The 22,965-nt window shown below is 42.0% G+C and overlaps 1 protein-coding gene across 1 annotated transcript; it reads right to left on the reverse strand.

Moving 5' to 3' along the window:
- Positions 1–585: 585 nt before the first annotated feature.
- On the reverse strand, positions 586–21,747 carry LOC109405709 (testin-2). The gene is made up of 3 exons (XM_062857520.1): positions 21,694–21,747; positions 875–1,032; positions 586–807 (listed from the first exon to the last, which is right to left on the reverse strand). Exons 1-3 carry the CDS (start codon positions 21,745–21,747, stop codon positions 612–614), a joined length of 408 nt encoding a protein of 135 aa, XP_062713504.1. The 3' UTR covers positions 586–611.
- Positions 21,748–22,965: the final 1,218 nt, after the last annotated feature.

Consider the following 22,965-nt stretch of genomic DNA (forward strand, 5'->3'; position numbering starts at 1 on the left):
ACGCAAATTTCTACAAAGCAAATGATATAACCTCAATATGATCGAAGTGGCGCTTTGGCTGTCCATAAACCACGTGATCATAGAGGGGGGGGGGTTCGGCCAATGACCATTTTGTATGGACAAATTAAAAAATTTGTATGGACAAATGACCACGGGGGGGGGGTCGAAAAGTCCCAAAAAAATGACCACGTGGTTTATGGACAGCCCTTTACATCAAATGGCAGTGATCAATAGAAATATGAACATTGCTGTTGGGAATCGACTGTAATCTTGACTCTATAGATTAACGGCTACGCAGTCTTAGGGTTCAAAAAACAAGTTTAATTATTCACCCGACGTTTCGACACGGGGATAGTGTCTTCCTCAGGGGGAAAATAAATATTAACGTTTTTGGTCAAATGTTTTGTCTAACTTTAACTGTCTCGTTTTGTGTCGTTTTTGGTACATGCTTACACTTCGAAATCACTTAAACAGTTTAACGGTTTTTGGCAATGGAGAATAATAAAACTCGTTTTTTGAACCCTAAGACTGCGCAGCCGTTAATCTATAGAGAAATATGAACATTATACCACACAGCGTTTGTCTATTAAAGATGCATCAATAATTTATTCCTACTTTATAGTACAATAGGCTGCGTAGTTTGCGATGCCACACATATTCTTTCCACGTACAATCCTCATATAGCCATTCTCACCCCACGATCCCCACCAATTCTTGATAATCCAATATTGCGGGGTGTAACCCACCACCAGCACGGCGTGGTTCAACTTCGAACTGTCACAATCGGCGCTGTCGTAAATGCCGGACCTGAATGGATGAGAATCACACTTTTTAGTACTTGAGAAATAGAACTAGCTCGGCGATTGGAACTTACTGGTACAACTGGAATGATTTCGGCTCCGCATTCAAGCTGACGGGAATCGGTCCTATCTTCCACACGGCAAAAGCTAGGGCATCTTCCTTCTTGGGCAGTATTCCCCAATCACTGATGTTACAGATGGACAAGTCCGAATTGAAGCGACACGTACCCGCCTAGCAGAATTATTCAGAATGTTTTAGTGGGTTATTATAAATTGCATTTGAAAGGGATCTGATCAATGTTTAAATGATAAAACAGAATACGCCAGTGCAGTAAGCAGTCAAAGATCGCAAATCTGAAACGATAACAACAAAAAGAATACTGTTAAAAAATCAAATTCGACGATTAAAAATAACACAATTCTTCATCGAAAAAGGAGGGCGGCTTGCTTTCAACCACTTTTTGGTATTAACTACTCCCGATGACCAGCACAAATCGAATGCAAGAGGAGCTCGATTACAGAGCTGAGCCGCACTCGGAGTGATGGCTGTATGCAAACCTGGCTGCCGTTTGGTGCGGGTAACCAAATCAACATTGAAGCTTGCGCGAAAAAAAAAATGCAAACTTGCGATAAATTGTTGATGTTGAGGTAAATAAATAAATGATATTTGGACGGCTCATCGCACTGACTGGGCGTAAGCATTCGTTGTCATGTTTTATGACGAGTGCGGTTTAAGCCATAAAAAGGCTACATGAAAAGTGAACTGCCGGAACCGATCATGTTTCGAAAAGAAAACGGTACACAATTTTCGGCGATGATTTAGCACGATTTCTGTTGGATGTCCTGGTTGAATTGACGGTGATTGCAATGAGGTATGCAGTTAGTGTGATGATCCCTGAGGAATGCAATGCATTGTTGTGCGTTCAAACGCGGATATAAAAGCAGTAAAAGTGTTTACGGAGAAACACGGAGTTTTTCTTTTAAACCATGGGGGTTAATCTGCTCAACAGACAGCTGAACAGGGAGGCCCAGGTAGTTTGGGATTGAAGACCGTCTTCTACAACCAAAGTAGAACCAAGGACTACCATTTGCCCGACACACCAAACAACATTTTCATGATCACCAAACCCTTCGTCTCTCCGGAAGCTCCAAGAAAGCATTGCTTCAGAGACGGGCTAGAGCACATCGCATCCTCAAAGTTAGCTGCGTAGCCCGCAGCAACGAACATCAATGACAAGCTTTGGGAAGTCCTCCAAAGTTACATGACGGCTTTAAGTCAGCTTCCCAAGTGATTCTTACCACTCCCTTTGTTCTCGGAAAGCGGGCAGGGTCAATCGCCATGCCCGAAGCCAACTGTCCAGAAAACATCAAGAGCTGATACTATCGTGCCACGTGATATGACCTACTAGAAGCTCAGGCCCTATCAGCTAGCACCAGAAGGAGTTGCTGCAGTGGGACCTTGACCTACCCCGACCCATTCCGGGGACCCCTTTCCATTCGCTAGCTCGGATCCAAGTAGAGCGGCGCTTTGATAGCAACGCTACAATCCAGGATGGCACCATATGGCCCTCCTGAGGTAAACTGGTTATAATAAAGACCACTTACACCCTCAGAATGCTCCAAAGTCTATGGATGATGATCTTTTCGAGCACCTTCCCCGCCGTGTCGATCAAGCAGTTGGTCTACATGCCGACGGGTCTCCGGATGGTTTCCCCACCTTTGCAAATACCCTCAGTGATCGTATAAGATGTTGAATAAGATGTTAAAGTGGAGGCGATATGCGTACATTTACATGCGCCAAAATGGAGACATGCACGCATATGGCCTCCACTATAGCATCCTATGCAACATATTATACGTTTCTGGTTTTCTGGGTATTACCAGGCTCTACCGCTTCCAAACCGCTTGGAGAACTCTCGTCGAGGCATTTCTGCATAGCAGACCTGAATATCTCGGGAGCCTTTGCAATACCTACTTTTAAGGCCAGGTTGGGAACTCCGTCCGGACCTGGGGTCTTACCTACACTAAGGAGCTTTCCTATCGCCGCAAGTTCCACATCGGAGACCCTCTCCTCATCGCCTTCCCCAATCCCCTGCCGATAGGAGGCCGAGGACTAGGATCATGACGTGGAGAGAGCCCCTCGATGATCCCCTCCAACACTTTGAAGACTGCTCTGTAGGAGCCATTACACTTCGACATCAAGACCTGTAGACATCATCCCACGGATTCACATAGGCACTCTGATAGAGACCCTCAAAGCAGACCTTTTTGCTTGCCCTTATCTCGGTCTTCAGCGCGGCTTTTGCAGCGGTGAACACAACCCGTCATTCGTTTCGCTCTTCCTCAGTTCGTTCTCGCTGCATCCGCCGCCTATCCCGTAGGCAGGCACGGCACAGGTCCGCAATCGCTTGAGCCCACCAGTAAGCTGGTGCTCTCCCATTTCTAGGGTGAACTTGCCTAGGCATGGTCGCATCGTACGCACGCGAGAGTACCACTACCATCTCATCGCCACTAAACCAAGTAGGTTTCGCTCACGGTGGAAGCGCCTCCCTAAATACGCCTTCGTCGAAGTATGATGTCTTCCACCTGCGACGGTTTGGCCTTGGCCTAGCCCCTTTTTCTTCTCCCGCTGCTTGCTGTTGTTGTAGTCGATACTGTAGCGAACCGCCAGGTGATCGCTGTGAGTGTAGCTATCGTCTACACCTCAGTTCGAACTGCTTGTTAGACTAGAACTACAAAAACTAACTTTAATAATCGACTCCGCACCGTTGTTCCGACTAAAGGTACTCTTGGTACCGACATTAGCCAGACCGACATCTAGTATGGGCAGTGTCTCTAGCAGGATCTGACCCCGTTGGTACATGAAACGGCTTTGCCATTCCACGGCCCAGGCATTAAAGTCACCCGCTATTACCACCAGCCTTCTCCACATCAGCACGGTCGTCAAACAGTCCAGCACCTGCGTCGTCGAACCATCGACGGAACGAATGGTTCGACGAATAATGCAGAACGGCTTTGGAGGAGAAGAACGCAGCGAGGGCGGTAATGCTGCAGCAAGGGACTCGACAGAACGTGGAACGTTACAAACAGAAACAGCAGACCCGCCTCTTTCGGAACAAAAAGCGCCGCCTGGAAGAAGCGGAGTATGAAGAAATGGAACTGCTGTGCCATTCCCAAGAAACACGGAAGTTCTATGCCGCGAGCCGAAATATGCAGGGATAAAGACGGAGGCCTCGTGACGGACGGACGTGAGGTGATCGAAAGGTGGAAGCAGCACTTCGATCAGCACCTGAACGGCGTGGAGAACGTAGGCACGGGGGGGCACGGCGACGGAGGAAACGACGACGTCAATGCAGCGGAGGACGGAAATGAACCAACTCCCACGCTGAGGGAAGTTAAGGATGCCATTCACCAGCTCAAAACCAACAAAGCAGCTGGTAAGGATGGTATCGTAGCTGAACTCATCAAGATGGGCCCAGAAAAGTTGGCCACCTGTCTGCATAGGCTGATAGTCAGGATCTGGGAAACCGAACAGCTACCGGAAGAGTGGAAGGAAGGGGTAATCTGCACCATTCACAAGAAAGGCGACCATTTGGAATGTGAGAACTTCAGGGCGATCACTATTTTGAATGCTGCCTGCAAAGTGCTATCCCAGATCATCTTCCGTCGTCTGTCACCTAAAACGAATGAGTTCGTGGGAAGTTATCAAGCCAGCTTCATCAACGGCCGGTCGACAATGGACCAGATCTTTACCGTACGGCACATCCTCTAGAAATGCCGTCAATACCAGGTCCCAACGCATCACCTGTTCATCGACTTCAAAGCAGCATACGACAGTATCGACCGCGCAGAGCTATGGATAATCATGGACGAAAACGGCTTTCCTGGGAAGCTGACTAGACTGATTAAAATTAAAGCAACGATGGACGAATCTCACCGGGGACTGCGACTCTCATGCCTACTCTTCAACATCGCTCTGGAAGGTGTGATGCGACGAGCCGGGCTCAACAGCCGAGGAACGATTTTCACAAAATCCGGACAATTTGTGTGCTTTGCGGACGACATATACATTATTGCCAGAACATTTGGAACGGTGACAGAGCTGTACACCCACCTCAAACGCGAAGCAGCAAAGGTCGGACTGGTGGTGAATGCCTCAAAAACAAAGTACATGCTGATAGGCGGAACCGAACAAGACCGGATCCGTCTGGGTAGTACTATTACGATAGACGGGGATACTTTCGAGGTGGTGGAGGAATTCGTCTACCTCGGATCCTTACTGACGGCTGACAACAACGTGAGCCGTGAAATTCGGAGGCACATCATCAGCGGAAGTCGGGTCTACTACGGGCTCCAGAAGAAACTGCGGTCGAAAAAGATTCACCCACGCACCAAATGCAGCATGTACAAAACGCTAATAAGACCGGTGATCCTCTACGGACACGAGATACCTCCAGGAGTTTCTCCTGGGATACCTGCAGGAGTTCCTCCTGGGATACCTCCAGGAGTTCCTCCTGGGATACCTTCGGGAATTCCTCCTGGGATTCCTCCAGGAGTTCCTCTTGGGATTCCTCCAGGAGTTCCTCCTGGGATTCCCCCCGGAGTTCCTCCTGGGCTTCCACCAGGAGTTCCTCCAGGAATTCCTCCAGGAGTTCCTCCTGGGATTCCTCCAGGAGTTCCTCCTGGGATTCCTCCAGGAGTTCCTCCTGGGATTCCTCCAGGAGTTCCTCCTGGGATTCCTCCAGGAGTTCCTCCTGAGATTTCTCCAGGAGTTCCTCCTTGGATTCCTCCAGGAGTTCCTCCTTGGATTCCTCCAGGAGTTCCTCCTGGGATTCCTCCAGGAGTTCCTCCTGGGATTCCTCCAGGAGTTCCTCCTAGGATTCCTCCAGGAGTTCCTCCTGGGATTCCTCCAGGAGTTCCTCCTGGGATTCCTCCAGGAGTTCCTCCTGGGATTCCTCCAGGAGTTCCTCCTGGGATTCCTCCAGGAGTTCCTCCTGAGATTTCTCCAGGAGTTCCTCCTTGGATTCCTCCAGGAGTTCCTCCTTGGATTCCTCCAGGAGTTCCTCCTTGGATTCCTCCAGGAGTTCCTCCTGGGATTCCTCCAGGAGTTCCTCCTGGGATTCCTCCAGGAGTTCCTCCTGGGATTCCTCCAGGAGTTCCTCCTGGCATTCCTCCAGGAGTTCCTCCTAGGATTCCTCCAGGAGTTCCTCCTGGGATTCCTCCAGGAGTTCCTCCTGGGATTCCTCCAGGAGTTCGTCTTGGGATTCCTCCTGGAACTCCTTCAGGAGTTCCTCCTGGGACTCCTCCAGGAGTTCTGCCTAGGACTCGTCCAGGAGTTCCTTCTGGGACTTCTCCAAGAGTTTTTCCTAGGATTCCACCAGAAATTTCTTCTAGGATTCTTCCAGAAGTTCCTTATGGAATTCTTTCATGAATTCCTGAGATTCCTCCTAAAATTTTTCCAGGAGTTTTTACTGGGATTTTTCTTGAAGTTCTTGCCGGAATTCCTCCAGGAGTTCCTCCTGGGATTCCACCAGAAGTTTCTTCTGGCATTCTTCCAAGAAGTACTAAGATACCTTCAGGAGTTCTTACTGGGATTCTTCTAGAAGTTCTTGCAGGCATTGTTGATCATCAATATTAACTTCTTTTCTCGATCAGCCTAGATAGCTGTGTAGTGTCGGTAGCGATTGTCTCAATTGGCTAAGAATAACACTACGGACCGCCTGTTCCGGTGGTAAGAATCCACCAACAGGTGACCCCTAATTCATGGTGTGATGCGGCTTTATGCTTACCGTGCCTAGGAATGAATGGCTAGGGGGGTCTAATAAAAACCTAACCGCTAACGGAGCCTGTGGAGTACCAGGGCGCCCTCCATAGTATGTAGCCCTTACTGCGCTAACCGGAGCAATGGTGCAGTGGACCTTGTGTTTCTCCGAGACAATCAGCTGCCCTTCTTTAGTCTCACTTGAGGCTAAATAAGGGCGGGATTATGAAGATGTTGTTAATTAGTTTAAATTTTCACCTATATGGTTTCGCATTATGCGATTTACACAGTGTATTCTGTGTATCCTCGCCTTTGGCGTTTTCCAATCGATACCGATTTGGTTTTATTGTTGCTGTTCTTTGTTGTGCTGCTGTTGCGAAGAGTTTAATCTTACCTAGTTTGGGTAGTGGCTACGGTTAGGATAGCTCAGATCAATCTTCAGCATAAAAGAACAGCAACGATCAATCTTTGCAGACTTATGCAAAATGGTACAGCCCAAGTGGCCTTGGTACAAGAACCTTACTTTCGTAAGGGAAATTTCTATCTAGGAAAACTTGTGAACCCGGTGTTTGCCACTTTCAGTAAACATGAAATGGCAAACTCGCGTGTCATGCCTCGAGCCTGTGTGCTTGTCAACAACGCAATAGTTGCTACACTCATCTCTGAACTAACCACCAGAGATGTATGTGCTATCACAATTGATGTATCTGTTGGAAACCTCAACAGGAAATACGTCTATTGTTCTGTGTATTTACCACATGATGAACCATCCCCTACGGATGCTTTCAAACAAGTCATCGCATACTGCACTTCAAAAGGCCTTCCGCTAATTGTTGGCAGTTATGCTAATGCTCACCATATCATCTGGGGCAGCTCAGACATTAACTTGAGAGGCTCCAGTTTGATGGAGTACTTAAGTAGTACAGATCTTGCATTACTTAACATAGGCAACCGCCCAACCTTCATGGTATCTGCTAGAGAGGAAGTGTTAGATATAACGCTTTGCTCTAGCAGAATTAGTCACGAGCTGACCAATTGGCATGTGTCAGATGAAGAATCTTTATCTGACCATCGCTACATCTTGTTTGAACATGTGAATGTTACTTCGCAAACATTGCGTTTCAGGAATCCCCGGTCAACCAACTGGGATCTTTATACTGATTTGGTTGCAGCCAAATTTCATGGATATTCACCATCCATTGACACTCCAAGTGATTTAGATGATGCCGTTGATACTACAACGACCTTCATCATGGAAGCTTTTGAAGAAGCATGCCCTCTACGGTCTGTGAAGATCACAAGAGGAACCCCTTGGTGGAACTCTGATCTGGCGAAACTCAGGAAACAATGTAGAAAGAGTTGGAACAGACGACGTTCGGCTGGTTCGGAGGCTTTCAGGTCGGCTCGCAAGGCCTACAGGAAAGCTCTCCGGTCTGCTGAACGATGTGGCTGGAAAAACCTTTGTACAAATGTTTCCAGCTTGAGTGAAGTCAGTCGGTTAAACAAAATCCTTGCGAAATCTAAGGATTTCCGGGTGAACGAACTTCGTTTGCCAAATGGCGATCTGACTTCCTCTGATGAGGAAGTTCTGGAATGCTTATTCAGAACACACTTCCCTGGATGTGTGGATATTACATCTTCGGATGATCCTGATGTCTTTTCTTGCAGTTATGATTCTTTAGCTTCGGCTCGGAGTATTGTAACTATAGAATCGATTGAGTGGGCTCTTAATAGCTTTGCTCCTTTCAAATCTCCTGGGGCAGATAGGATTTATCCTATTTTGCTTCAGAAGGGATTTGATTATTTCAAACATGTTTTGAAAAAACTACTTGTTTGCAGTTTTGCTACAGGGTATATTCCCAAATCCTGGAGGGATATTACTGTAAAGTTTATTCCGAAAGTGGGTCGTGCGTCGTATGAAGAAGCAAAGAGTTTCAGACCTATCAGTTTGACCTCTTTTCTTCTGAAATGCTTAGAACGCATTGTGGATCATCATATCCGTGATGTTCATCTGGCCAACGTGCCTCTTCATGTGAACCAACATGCCTACCAATCTGGTAAGTCCACTGTGACTCTTTTACACAAGGTTGTTTACGATATCGAGAAAGCATTCGCTCAAAAGCAATCTTGTTTGGGTGTTTTCTTAGATATCGAGGGTGCCTTTGACAACGTGCCTTTCGATGCCATATTGGAAGCCGCACGGAGTCATGGTATATCTCCAATGATTTCCAATTGGATTCACCAAATGCTCAAAAACCGACATCTCTTCTCGACACTGCGTCTAGCAGGGATTAGGAAATTGAGTGTTTGTGGATGCCCCCAAGGGGGAGTCTTATCACCGCTTTTGTGGAATCTCGTAGCAGATACGCTATTGAGGCAACTCAATAATAGCGGTTTTCCTACTTATGGTTTTGCCGACGACTACCTAACATTGTTAGTTGGTATGTGCATCAGCACCCTTTTCGACCTGATGCAAAACGCCCTTCAGGTAGTTGAGGGTTGGTGTCGCCAATATGGCCTTTCGGTTAATCCGAGTAAAACATCTATTGTTCTTTTCACGGAAAGGCGAAACCGTAATGGCGTTCGACCTTTGCGTCTCTTTGATTCCGAAATCGATGTGACTGAACAGGTAAAGTACGTTGGAGTCATTCTTGATTCCAAGCTTTCCTGGACACCTCACATTGAGTTCAGAATCAAGAAAGCTTGTATGGCCTTCGGGCAATGCCCGCGAACCTTTGGTACAACTTGGGGTCTAAAACCCAAGTATATCAAATGGATTTACACAACTGTGGTTCGGCCAATATTGGCTTATGGATGTCTTGTGTGGTGGCAAAAGGGTGAAGTAAGAACGGTCCAATCAAAATTAGGCCATCTCCAAAGGATGTGCTTAATGGCGATGTCTGGAGCGTTCTCTTCAACTCCTACGGCAGCGCTAGAAGTTCTCTTTGACGTTGCCCCACTACACATTCATCTCAAACAAGAAGCCCTTTCTTGCACTTACCGGTTACGGGTACTCGGTCTACTAGAGGAAACTCCTGTGAACCGCAGTTCAACACACACCTCGTTGTTTCCACTTTTGGTGAATTGGGACAAAATTGTCCTTGCTCCAAGTGATCTTACAATTGCTTGTAATTTTCCATATAGGACATTTTCCACGAAATTCCCTTCCCGGGAAGAGTGGACATCTGGTTATCTGGAAAGAAGTATTTCAGGCGGCATCGTATGTTACACTGATGGCTCCCTTCTCGAAGGTCGAGCAGGTGCTGGTGTTTATTCTCGTGAGCTAAGGCTGTATCAGTCTTATTCACTTGGTAGACACTGTACCGTTTTTCAGGCCGAAATCTTTGCTCTTATGTGCGGAGTGCAATCAGCACTTCAGCACCACGTAATGGGCAAAGTAATATACTTCTGTTCAGATAGCCAGGCTGCTATTAAAGCACTTGCTTCGGCCAACTCCAGGTCGAAGATAGTTATCGCTTGTCGAACTCAAATCGAGGAGCTGAATTCAGCAAACGCTGTTCACCTTTTATGGATACCTGGTCATTCTTCCATCGCTGGAAATGAATTGGCTGATGAGTTAGCTCGCTCTGGAGCATCACATGACTTCATTGGCCCTGAGCCAGCTATTCCGATATCGAAGTGTTGGATTAAGCTTCAGATTCACACCTGGGCTGTCACTCAACACAGACAATATTGGAATAGTTTGGAGTCATGTCGTCAAACCAAATTGTATAGTGCTGAGCCATCTCTACGGGTGGCGAAGTATCTAACTAATCTGTCTAAGCAGAAGTGCAGCATGTTGGTCAAAGCATTGACTGGCCACTGCCGTCTCAGCTATCACATGGCGAATATTCAGCAAGCTGATTCATTTGCCTGTGATAGCTGTGAATCCGATTATGGAACTTCGTATCATTTGATATGTAACTGTCCAGTTTTCGCGCAACTGCGTTTCCGAGTATTCGGTAAACACTTATTAAGTGAAACTGACTTCAGAAACCTGAATCTTCAGGATATTCTGTTGTTCTTAACCCGCTGTGGTAAAGAGCTATAGGCTCTCTTTCGCTTTATGCGTTATTACAGTGCCCTTTTCAGGGCGCTGTTTGAACCCATTGTGGTACGCTTGTGCGTTAGTACCCTCTTCCAGGGTATTTTTCCTATTTCCCTACCTGTCCCTATCCCCATCCAAATCCTGTTTCCTTCCTTTTCCCTCAGGTAGATGATGAAATAGGCTGTTATTTTGGCGATGGCACAAATGTCCCAAATGGAGGATAACGTGCCTCTGGAGCCGGCCTTCTGATCTGCCTAGGACTCGTCCAGGAGTTCCTTCTGGGACTTCTCCAAGAGTTTTTCCTAGGATTCCACCAGAAATTTCTTCTAGGATTCTTCCAGAAGTTCCTTATGGAATTCTTTCATGAATTCCTGAGATTCCTCCTAAAATTTTTCCAGGAGTTTTTACTGGGATTTTTCTTGAAGTTCTTGCCGGAATTCCTCCAGGAGTTCCTCCTGGGATTCCACCAGAAGTTTCTTCTGGCATTCTTCCAAGAAGTACTAAGATACCTTCAGGAGTTCTTACTGGGATTCTTCTAGAAGTTCTTGCAGGCATTTCTCCAGGAGCTCCTTTTAGGAATTCTCCGGAAGTTCCTGAGATTCCTCCTTAAGTTCCTGCAGAAATTTTTCTTGGGATGCTTCTAGAAGTTCCTCCTCGAATTCCCAATACCTCGATAGTACGTACACCACCGCTTCGTTTAGTGTACGTACTATCGAAACGTACGTACTATCGAATCACAAATTTCTATTTCAAATTTCATTTTCAAATCAAAAAATGTTATTTCTAGAACGTCAGGATTGACAAAAAGTTACACGTGGCATAAGGGTCTGTTTATTAATTACGTAATTTTGCTTGTTTAGGATCCTATCTTTATTGGAAAAATCTTCTTGTGCTCTGGGGATGCTTCGTAGAGGCATCTCGTCTCTGGGAACTTATATTGATTTTATTTGAATTATCTTTTAGAACCATTCAAACTGGTCTAGATATAATTAAATCGATCTAGATCAGTTATATCTTCTTATAGAAACATTCTAGAAGTATTCTCTCCTGCAATATTTATAGCCGTGATATTTTCTAAATCTTCTGAACATTGCTCCTTCTAGGACACCTCCAAGAGTTTAATTTTTTTTACGAGAAGGGATTCCTAGAGATTTCCCGGAGCTCTTGGAGGACTCCCGGAATTCTTGGAAGAATTCAAGGAAAAAATATTTGATGAATCTTAGAAAGAATTCCTGTAGGAATCTCGGAATGAATTTCTGGAGGAATCTTGGAAAGAATTCATGGAGAAATCCCGGAACGAAATTCCTGGAGGTATTCAGGAAGAAATTTCTGAAGAAATCCTGGAAGTCCCGAAAGTATTACAGAATAAATTCTTGGTGAAGTTTCGGAAGGAGTCTCTGGAGAAATCACTGAAAGAGACTCTGGAATCTCATTAGAAATCGCAGAAGAAACTCCTGGAAGAATCCCTAAGCAATCCCAGAAAAAAATTCCTGGAGAAATCACAGAACCAACACCAATTTCGGAACTGAAAGAAACTTGAAACTTGAAGAAATCCCTAAAGCAAGCGAGAAAGCGAAATGTCTTTCCCCGAACCCCACAATTCGGGTTCACTCAGAAACAATTGAATTGGTACAGCCTATAAGACAATGCAAGCCGCAATTGCTAAAGATTTTTTTTTCTAAGTTTTTGATGTTTTGTGACCTTTTTGTTTACGTTCGGACTTCAAGAGATTTCTTCCAGAATTTCTCAAGAAGTCCCCAGAATCTTCTAGGAATTTCATCCAAGATTCTCCGAATAGTTTCTTTTAGGAAGTCTCTGGATGTAGTTTTTTGGGCTTCCAGATGGTATTCCTGGAAATTCTAGCAACTTCAAACAGAATTTCTCTAGGAGATCTTTCGGAAATTGTATCAGAAATTCTTACCGAGATTCCTTCAAAAACTCCTTGCAACAATCCGTAAGGATTTATTCCTGGAATTTCATACGAGATTCTTCTCGGAGTATCTTCTGGAAATTCTTCAGGAATTCCTTTTGAAACCCTTCCAGAAATCCTACAAGATCCCTGACAAGAACTTCATTCAGTATTCCTCTAAAAGCTTCTCAGAGATCCCTCCATTAACTTCTACCGTTTTTTTGAAAGCTACTTCTGATTCAAGTATTCCTTCTGGGATTCCTACAATAATTTCAGCAGGTAATCTTTCTGGGATTTTTCCAGGATTCTTTCAGAAATTCCTTCCGAGATTCCTCCGAGAGTTTCTTCTTGGTGACTGTCAGGAATAACTTTTCAAGAACTTCTTCCGGGATTCCTCTAAGAGCTTCTTCTAGGAATTCTTTCAGAAACTGATTCCAGGATTTCTTCGAGAAGTTTTTCCAGGAATCATCTAGGAACTCTTTTTTGGTTTCTACCAAGAGCTCCGTCAGGAATTCCTGCAGACCCTTCTGGAATTCTTTCAGATGTTTGTAATGGAAATCCTCCTGGAGTTCATTATGATTTTTTTTGAGTATTTTGTTTTTGGATTTTCTCATGTACTTTCTGTAGGATTTTCTTGAATAAACACAGGAAAAAGCAACTTAGTTATAGCTCCCTCCTAAGGATCGTATCGGAAATTAACTATAAACGTTCATAATTGCCTAGAAAATAATCTGTTCGAAATAAACATAACTTTATTTTTGGAGATACAGTAAAAATCTTTTAAATAAAGAATGGCAATTCTGAATTTCTAAAAAATTACATTTAACTTGGACTTTTATCTCAGAGATTGCATATATGTTTTTAAAATTTTGAACGCCTCCTAAAAATTGAAAATTGCGAAAACTGTAGGAAAATACTCAATATTATCTCTTTCATTTTTGCAGAAATATATTCTTTTCCAGAATGCTCGACATAGGAAAAATATTTTTATCAAGAAAAATTCCCTCCGCAGTTTAGGGCAATTCTTAAAAATGAAAAAAGGCCATTTTTCGAGGAACTCTTTTTTATGCGTTATCAAAGAACGATTACGCAAATAAAAAATACATAAGGTTGAAAATTTGCATTTTTTTAATTGGGTATGGATTTAAATCTATTGAAGAGGTATTTTTAACAGAGCACGGAATTTTATAACCTCTGAAGATATTTAAAACAGAGCATCAAAGTTCGACCAAAAAGAAGGTATTTTTTGGGAGAGACCATATTCTAAATGTTCGAGGTTTTTCTATCTAAAATAAGAACTTTAAAAGTCGGTATTGAGTGATATGTTATGTGTACATAACTGCTAGTGATAATAATTATTTTCCAGATTTTTCCCCGTACATTTTTTTTTCGCTACAAATTATTGAAACGCTAAACAAAATTAAAAAAATGCAGTTTGTACAGATTGTTATTTCGTGTGGTATACTCATAGAACCATATTTTCAATAATACTAAACATTTTCCAAATTTCTCAAAGATGTTCAAAACTTAATTATATTGTGAAGATTTCATAGAAGAAGCGGAATAAAAAGACCAACCGTGCTTCGAGATAGAGCATTTTGAACATTCATAGTTAATTTCCGATACAGTCCTTAGAGGAGTTCTAGAATAAGTTTGTGAAGAATGGAAGGAATACCTGGAAGAGTTTCAGGAAACATTACTAAGGTAATCCTAGAAGGAGTAATGCTGAAGGAATCTCGATATTAACTTCTACAGAAATCCAGGAATCTCTGGAAGAATCTTGGGGAACTTCCTGGAACAATCCTGGCAAGAGCTTTTGGCAGAACCCCAGGCGGAACCTCTCAGAAACAAATTCCTGGAAAAACCCCAGAGGGAACTTCTCAAGGTATCCTAAATAAACTTCCGGAAGAATTCCATTAGGAGCTTACGGAATCCAAGAAGAAAGCTCTGGAACAAATTTGTGGACAAACCACGAAGGGAATCCCGGTTGGCATTCTTGTGGAATCCCATAAGGAACTCCATGAGGTCAGCCACCAAGCCACCATCAAGTTATAAAACAACACACGCACGCATTGAAAAACATTGAAAGACACACAGTTTGTTCGGTTTATTACATGTTTTTTCTTATTTATATAATGAACTATCTCCAATACACGAGTGTATTGAAGGGCCTAAATGGAATATGTGGTATCAGAGTATGATTTGTGATACAAATTTGTCGAATCACACAGAAACATCTTCGTCAGCGGCACTTCCAGCTCCAATCGCCCGTGTGTCTTTCTATGCTTCTTTTTCGTACGGCTGCGTTAAGTACAGCATTGGGTTAATTGCAAAACAAACGGCAAACAATTTGGACAGCTTCTTTAGATACTACAATGACGGTGCCATAGCAGAGCGATGATTTTTTCTATAAATTTAAATGAAAACAGGCAATTGCGGAATTATTTGGCCGGATAAAAACAAACATTCGTGTAAAAATACAGCGACGCTAGAAACAAATGCATCGTTTAATTTAAAACGAATTTAATTTTACACGACTCGAGTTTCAAGTCGTGTAATTTTAAAATCAAACCTAATTTTGCATTTATTTCGATGCTCCAAATATGTGCATCGAATTAAATGGAAAATTACACGAAAATTTTAACTGTGTAGTCACTATAGACACTATAGTCTTATAAGAACATTTTACTTAGCAACCGTACACAAAATAGAGCCATCATGTGCCTTTTCATTTTATTACAACGTTCCATTGGTAAAGAAAGCGTTCAGTTAATAACTGTGCAAGTGCTTATAGACCACTAAGCTGAGAAGCAGTCCTCCCTAGTTGGGATATAACGCCAGAATGATGATGCCAGATATTATTGTACTTACTTATTGTATTTCTTGTCTGTTACAGTAAATTATTCAACTGACCCTCGCGACCCCCTGGATGAAGGCCGGCGACCCCCCTGAGAGGTCGCGACCCACAGTTTTGGGGAACCATGGTTTACTGAAAATCCGTGTTATAGAGTCTGCATAACACAAATTCATAGTATCGGAGTCTCTGATATACGTCTACTAACGATTCGAACTCATTTTTGTAGATTAAAAATTAGATAAGTTTTGGTGTACGTACTATCGAGGCAAAATGTACGTACTATCGAGGGTACGCACTATCGAGGGTATGTACTATCGAGGTACGCCTGTGTAACTCTTTTGAAGCTTTCAACATTCTCCACTGCTTTTTCCAGCTACTGTGAAGCTGGCAGGATCAACCTCTGTAGCAGTAGTGCCTTGAAATGTTCGCCTTTTTCCTGTCGCTCCCTTGTACTGATCACCTGTTTCAAAGGTAAAAAACCACCAAATAGGTTAGCCCAAACCAGGGTGCACGGAGGAATGCTGGTGCACTGAGGAATGAATGGTTAATCAAGTTTAAAAATGCTCGATCCTCAATGCAGCCCGTAACGTGGATAGATCATTTTTTCATGTTACGTTGCGGTGAAAGATCTACAGCATATTTTAGTAATAAAAGGAAAATGTTTGGTCCCGTAAACCGGGGTCAAATTGATCAATCAGGTACTATATTGTAATTCCATTCTAGCAACTTCTATACGTCGTTATGATCATAATGCTCTTTCGTCATTCAGTTCATGGATGCCTAGAGATGAGTATGTCAGTATGTCACTAGTATTACCTGTGAACTTTTTGTGTTCACATTTTTAATGAACATTTATTGTGATGTTATGTACCTATTCTAGACAAGAATCAGTAATTAAACTATTTTATTTTTTTTAAGTAATTTAATGTGGCTGAACCCGCTAATTTCATAGAAAATTGCCTACCTTTAGGCGTTTAAGAGTCAATTTCAAAAGTTAATTTAGCTTTTCAACAGCTAAAATCACAAGTTGTAAATAAGAGTTTTGACACGTTATTCGTGTTCAGAAGGTCAAAATTAAGTGGATAAGGCGATTTAGAATTTTAACTGATGTTAAATTGTATGCTGAGCAATTTCACCCCAAAATGGTATTTTCAATTTCTTAGGGTTTGAAGTTATTCAACTTTATGTTAAAATTTGTTGGACCAAAATTGTGTCATGCAGTTTTATAGAGGTCCACCCAGTACTGATTTTTCATAAATTCTTTTGATAATATTTGGATTGGTACTCACGTTATCAGCAAAAGGTGTTTTAACCTTTTGGAGCCGATTTTTTTGCCGCTGTCGACGCAACCTCGCTGGTGTCGAACACGTTTGTTATGCTCGGTTTCATCGCCGGGGTCATATATGACCCCCCGGCTCCAAAGGGTTAAAGTGATCGATTTAACCCCGGTTTATGGTCCTTGATACAGTTCATAACTTGTTAAAAATGATTGATCTCGGTTTGGTTGTAATCGAGAATGATCTTGAAACAAGGAAAACTGGACAGGAGGAGACAGTAAGGACTAGGGTGCTAATGCGTGGTCAATATAAGTATCATTTCTTGACTTATTCGAATCCCACTTTGGCTGCCAATGTTTCTCTGCGAATAACAGTATAGATTCGTGTTGCAAAATTGATTGATATCCACTACATGGAGGAGTGTCCAAACGTTTTATCGTTATTTCTCTCAACCGAAAGGATCGACCATACTCGCAAAGCTGCGTGTCTCACAAATCACCGCGATAACGATCTCCTTTCAACGATAAACCTTCTCTCACCCTGACCAACATTCTCCGCGTGAAGAAAACCAAAAAAAATAACAAGAAGTAGATCACACGCAGATCAAACATGACGTGATATATGTTTTGATTTTGTTCGACCTAGCCTTATGAAAGCACACAACCAGAATCATTAGTACCGATCTAAATATGGACCCACGCAACACTCTACGACTGGACAAGACAAGACAGACCGTGCGCACCGTAACCTATCACTTTCGATTTATTTCTGCGGATTCTGTGGCCTCCACCTTACTGGTCGCGTGATGCTTACACCGTCCGCTGCATTCAATCCCGGTGCAACAAGAACGGATCAAATCCTCGCGCTTGGACACGGGGGAGATTTCGTGCCAACGATATGTGCGATGTGTCTTTATCGTGTACCGACAGAAACGTCATACAGCATTCACGCAGTCTGCAAACGGCAACTTATCACTTTCGACCATTTAATGCGAAAAATTGAACACGAAAAGCACATTCTCTTGCGGTGCGTACGGTTCTTGGTAAGGTCTCACAGGTGGTCGAACGGGCCGGGGATCGCGGTTTGAATGATGGACAAGGTTTTAATGGCCTGTTTGGTGTTTTGCGACGAAATGTGACAGGCCGAATTACGGCTGAGCAGGACATTCACGCCGAATGATGACCACGGCGCACGGCCGCCAACATTCAGTCGGGCAGCTCATCGGATGTTGTGTCGACTTAATTAGCCGCGATGTGACAGGTATTAATCACACGGTGAGCGGTTGAAGTACCTTTCGAAGTCGAGGCAGCTTAGTAACGACGATGGTAGATTGATTTTTACTTTCATGAATTTGACGAGTCAAAAATAATAAGTTTTACTCTATCAGTAGAAAAACAAGGAGTTTTAAAGCTTTTAATAAGTTTAGAAGCGTTTAGTTTGATGATGTTTCAAATTATAACTTGAATAACATTTTTACAAAATATGTTCAATAAAAATGTTTAAGACGGACTTTCAAAAATATTTGTATGTAAACTTAACCAAAAGTTGCCAAGTTTTCTAAAAAATGAATATAAACTTACGGCAGTGTCGCTGGAAATTGGATCGATCAAATTTTAGGATGAGAGCGGCAATATAACCTATTTTCTATTAGCTTTTAACTGCTTTTTACCGAACTTGGCTAAAAAATCTAGGAAAAAAATTATTAAGTAAACTAACTCTGATTGTCATCGACCAAAAGTTTGGGGTCACCCCTCAATATGATGTATCAGCCAAAAGTTTGGGATCACTGTCGTAAAACATGTAAAACTGATTTGGGGATATCTTCGTCATCTATAATTCAATTTTCGTTCTTTTGACTCATTTCAAAGATAGCTAACTAAATTTACGTTAGATGTATTCAATTTAACGTATTCAACGATTTTATTTATAAAAATGTTATGTAAAGTTAACACATTTCAACGCATTTCAAAAAATGTGGCACTTTTACGTTAAGTTTCATTATGTAAATTTTAACAAATATGTGTGGTCAATGTCTATGCAGTTAGTACCATTCATCATGTTTCAAATAAGCTTAAAAGCAGTGAAATAGGAAAAAAGATGACCAAGATATCAACAAATCACTTATCCACGTTTCACGATAGTGACCCCAAACTTTTGACCATCAAGGGTAAAGTTATTTAAAAACTGTTTTTTTTTCTAGATTTTTTAGCCAAGTTCGATAAAAAGGAGTTCAAAGCCAATAGAAAATAGGGTATATTACCAATCTCATCTTAAAACTTGGTCGACCCAATTTTCAGCGGCACTGCTGTAAGTTTATATTCATATTTTAGAAAATTTGGCAACTTTAGGTGAAGTTTACATACAAATATTTTTGAGAAACTTTCACCGAAATCATTTTCAAACGGACTTATGACTTATTATCTTTCGAATGAGACCCAGGATTTTGGAATCGGACGCAAATTGGCGGAGATATGGGCCTAAAAATGACATGTTTTTGAGGGGGTGACCCCAAACTTTTGATCGGGAGTGTAAGTCTGTTTGACATCTTTGCAGTACCTTGACATGACTTGTAAAGTTCAAAGATTCAATCTAGGGTATCGCGCCACTTGGGCTGTGGCTTCTATATTCGTCTGTTTTCCACTATAACTCAATCAATTTTGAACCAATTGACTTGAAATGTTGTACACGGGTAGATACTATACCTATCTCACCGCATTCCAATAATTGTGTCAATTGGTTCAAATTTGACTGAGTTATAGCGGAAAACAGACGAAAATAGAAGCCACCGCCCAAGTGGTGCGATTCCCTAGTTGATTATGTTTGGTAATGTTAACAATGAAAATAACTGCTATTACGGTTGCATATCTTGAAAACTGAGCTCCAAGTTGTTTGGACAACTTATAATTTCCCAAAAGTAGTAGATTGACTACTAACTGACGAAAAAGTTCAGTGGTCGATTATTAAACGTTTTTCAACCCATTGTTAAAGGTCTTTAATATAATTGTAGACTTGAAGCTCCGAACTCCAAATTATTGAACGAACTCCAAATCATACAATATTTCAAAAGTATCTTGGAATGATTTGAGGAATATAAGTAAGTATGTTTCATTATTCATCATTAGCAGGCTGCAGGCTAGCATTGCAAGTGTAGATATTAAGTTTTGTACTCCATGAAAGATTGGATGACGTAAATTATCTTGAAACTATCGTAAACTAGCCCTTAAAAGTTCAGAGCATCATAGATCCTATTTGGTTGTACAACGTTACTATCTGAAACGAAATCACCTCATGTTACAGTGGGTTTTTAATCAGATAAGATCCATAACAGTAAGGATGGCTCCGCTTATTGTTCCTCGAACTACGTTGGTAAATACAGGGGATTATGTAATATTACTTAACGTAGTGGCAAAAGTTATTATCACAAAATCAGACCTGAAGCTATGGTCTCCGGAGTGGTTGAGTTGATCTGGAATATCTCGAAACTATCTTGGAATGACTCATGACAGGGGGATTACAGATTACAGTTGAATGTGTAATGTTACAGTTCATTGCGAGAATAACTACCGTTACTGTCAAGAGCTAAACTTCAAGACGACCTTTAATGTCCCGAAGCTTCAAAGTAATATATAGAAGACTTCAGGTTGGTCCAGTAACCTTGGTTGATTATGCAACGTTACTGAGTATAAAAATATGGCCACTGTTACGAATGTAGACCTGATGTTCTGAACTCCAAGGTAGCTTGGCTAACCAGAAATATCCCTATAGTGTCTGTTGGAAATGCCAACGGAAAATTTCCGAAATAATAATCCCAAAGTAACAGATAGCCAGCGGTTTAAGACTACAGGTTGGAAAATTATTATTTTCCTGGAATGTTCGTTTAACTTATGTTTAGTTTCCTTACTAGTTCAAGTGTAATCTATTTGTCTGTCTTGTTGAACCGGTATAACGCCGCTGCATTTATGTGGGTGCAAAACATGCAATCCGTACTATCAACCCGTCGTACTACAGTACAGTATGCGGCAGGAAAAAATGCGATAGTTTTTTTCAACTTCAAACCTCGTTTTCGTCCATTTGACATCAACCAATCTATGTTTCAACGTTCCATGATCTATAATAGGCTAGTTTTCTGAAAAGTTATATACAAATTTTCCCATTTTGGTCACTAACCCTTACAGGGTGGCGCCTGATGCTGAAGACAATCAGAATTTTCAAACCACAGAAAAGTACACAGGTCGTTAAATTTCGTATCTGATAAAACAAAATTTTTAACTTTCTCCACAATATCATCAAAAATATGTACTTATTTCATCTAGTATGTGAAACTACATGGCTCTTGATCAGTGTGGTCCGGTTGTTCATCAAATTTAAGCTAATTTAGTTACTGTTATAGTCATTTTGTTTAATAACCATTGGGCGCGCAGTTTATTGATAGCCGCTTATTAGGCTTACATTATCACATGTTAAACATCAAATATGTTCATTTTTATTTTTCAGTGCTAGAATATAGACATTGACTGATACACCGTCATGAAAAAATAGTCATATATATCCCATATTTAGCGTGTACTAGTGCCTTGAACTTTTCGCATTTTTTCCTGCCGCACCCTGTACACCCCCAATTTACGCTCACTTTATTTGCGCCAAATTCAATTTACACCCCTCAAATAGCGCTTCCTCCAATTAACGCTTTTTGGGCGTAAATTGGAGTTCTAGGTACTCGGGAACAATTAACATGTGATACATATGTATAATGGAAATTTAAAGTTGTTTCTCAATTATCCATCTCAAACAGGATTACCTCCAGGAGTGATACAAAAGTTAGAGGCTCCCAATCATGAGTGACGGGCCACGCAAACATCTCAAGATCCAAAAGTTCTAGGAGATCGGTGCGTCTCAAGGAGCATGTATTACAATAAAGTGGTGTGGCACAGATCAGGGGTTCTCAAGCAGAGGCAACCGGCCATGTTAATTTCTAATGAACCAAAAGTGCAAATAGCAAGTGAAAAAGGTTTTCAGATTCTGCGTCTCAAGAAGCACTTACCACAATATAGTGGCGTTGCAAAGTTTGGGTTCCCAAGCTGGGGTCACGGGCCATGTCAATTTTACAAGAACCGCAAATCCGAAGTGGAGGTGTAAATGCTTTTTGAATTCTGGATCTCAAGGAGCACTAATTGTAAAAGAGTAGTGTTGTGAAGCTCAAAGGATTTCTGGAGTCACGGGTCATGCCAATTTCTTAAAAATCTAAAGTGGGATGAGGAAATGAAAATGGTTTTCTGATTCTGCGTCTGAAGAAGCAATTATCATAATAAAGCGGCGTTTCAAAATTCAGTGGTTATCAAGCTGGGGTCACGGGCCATGCTAATTTCGCAAGAATCAAAAATTTGAGGAGAGAGTGAAATGTGAATATTTTTAGGATTCTGCCTATCAGGTAGTACTAATTACAATGTACTGGTGTTGTAAACCTCAGGATTTTCCAACTAGCATCACGGGCCATGCAAACTTCTCAAGAACCTAAAGTGCGATGACAAAGTGAAAATGGTCTTTCAGATTATGCAATCAATGATTCTCAATCTGGAGTCACGAGCCATGCTAATTTCTCAAAAGCCAAAAGTCCTAGAAGTCCTCAAAGATCGCTTCTTACAATAAAGGGGCGTTGCAAAGCTTAGTGGTTCCCAAGCTGGGGGGCGGTCTATTTGGCATATAGTTATCCAGTGTAGTTCTGTTGGAATACCCTGAGAATTCCAAAAAAACTCCCGAGAAACCCCTAAAATCCTTGAAACGCTCCTGGAACCCCTGGGGCGTTAATCGAATAAAAAAATCATTTCATCAACAATCTTATAGTTTTTGGGAATTTCGCGTGGCCCGTGACCATGGATTAGAAATCAACCCGAAAAACATTTGCACTTCTCCCTAGCACTTTCGGTTCTTGGGAAAATATTCTAGACCATGACTTCAGATTGGGAACTACTGATCTTTGCGATGATATTGATGATAAAGGCAATGCGGGGGAAACAGATGAAGAAGAATCCAATGGCCGTGATACGGAGCGTTGGATTAATTGGTTATTGAAGCAGCGTAAAAAGATAAATAGAAAACCTTAATGAAATTGTAAGAATTGAAATTAATAAATGCCTGACCTGAATGACTTGTTTGGAGTCAAAAGGTTATTGAACAAAACAAAGATCTTTGCAATACAACCTGCTGAATACTCAAAGTTTCCAAATTTCACTGGCCCTTTTCTGGTACGCTCACAATGATTTCACTATTGCGCCTGATTCCGAGAAATTTCATGCATTTTTTTTCGGAATACACA

Source organism: Aedes albopictus, chromosome 3 (assembly GCF_035046485.1).
Source record: "Aedes albopictus strain Foshan chromosome 3, AalbF5, whole genome shotgun sequence".
NCBI lineage: Eukaryota > Metazoa > Arthropoda > Insecta > Diptera > Culicidae > Aedes > Aedes albopictus.

Bases quoted from the DNA above. Each gene is read 5' to 3' on its own strand.
- LOC109405709 (XM_062857520.1), bottom strand. From the start codon at position 21,747: ATGGCCCGTGACCCCAGCTTGGGAACCCAAACTTTGCAACGCCACTAT. The intron at 1,033-21,693 runs GTAAGTGCTTCT...TAATTCTGCTAG, and splicing joins TGCAACGCCACTATATTGTG to GCGGGTACGTGTCGCTTCAA. The intron at 808-874 runs GTAAGTTCCAAT...TCATCCATTCAG, and splicing joins AAATCATTCCAGTTGTACCA to GTCCGGCATTTACGACAGCG.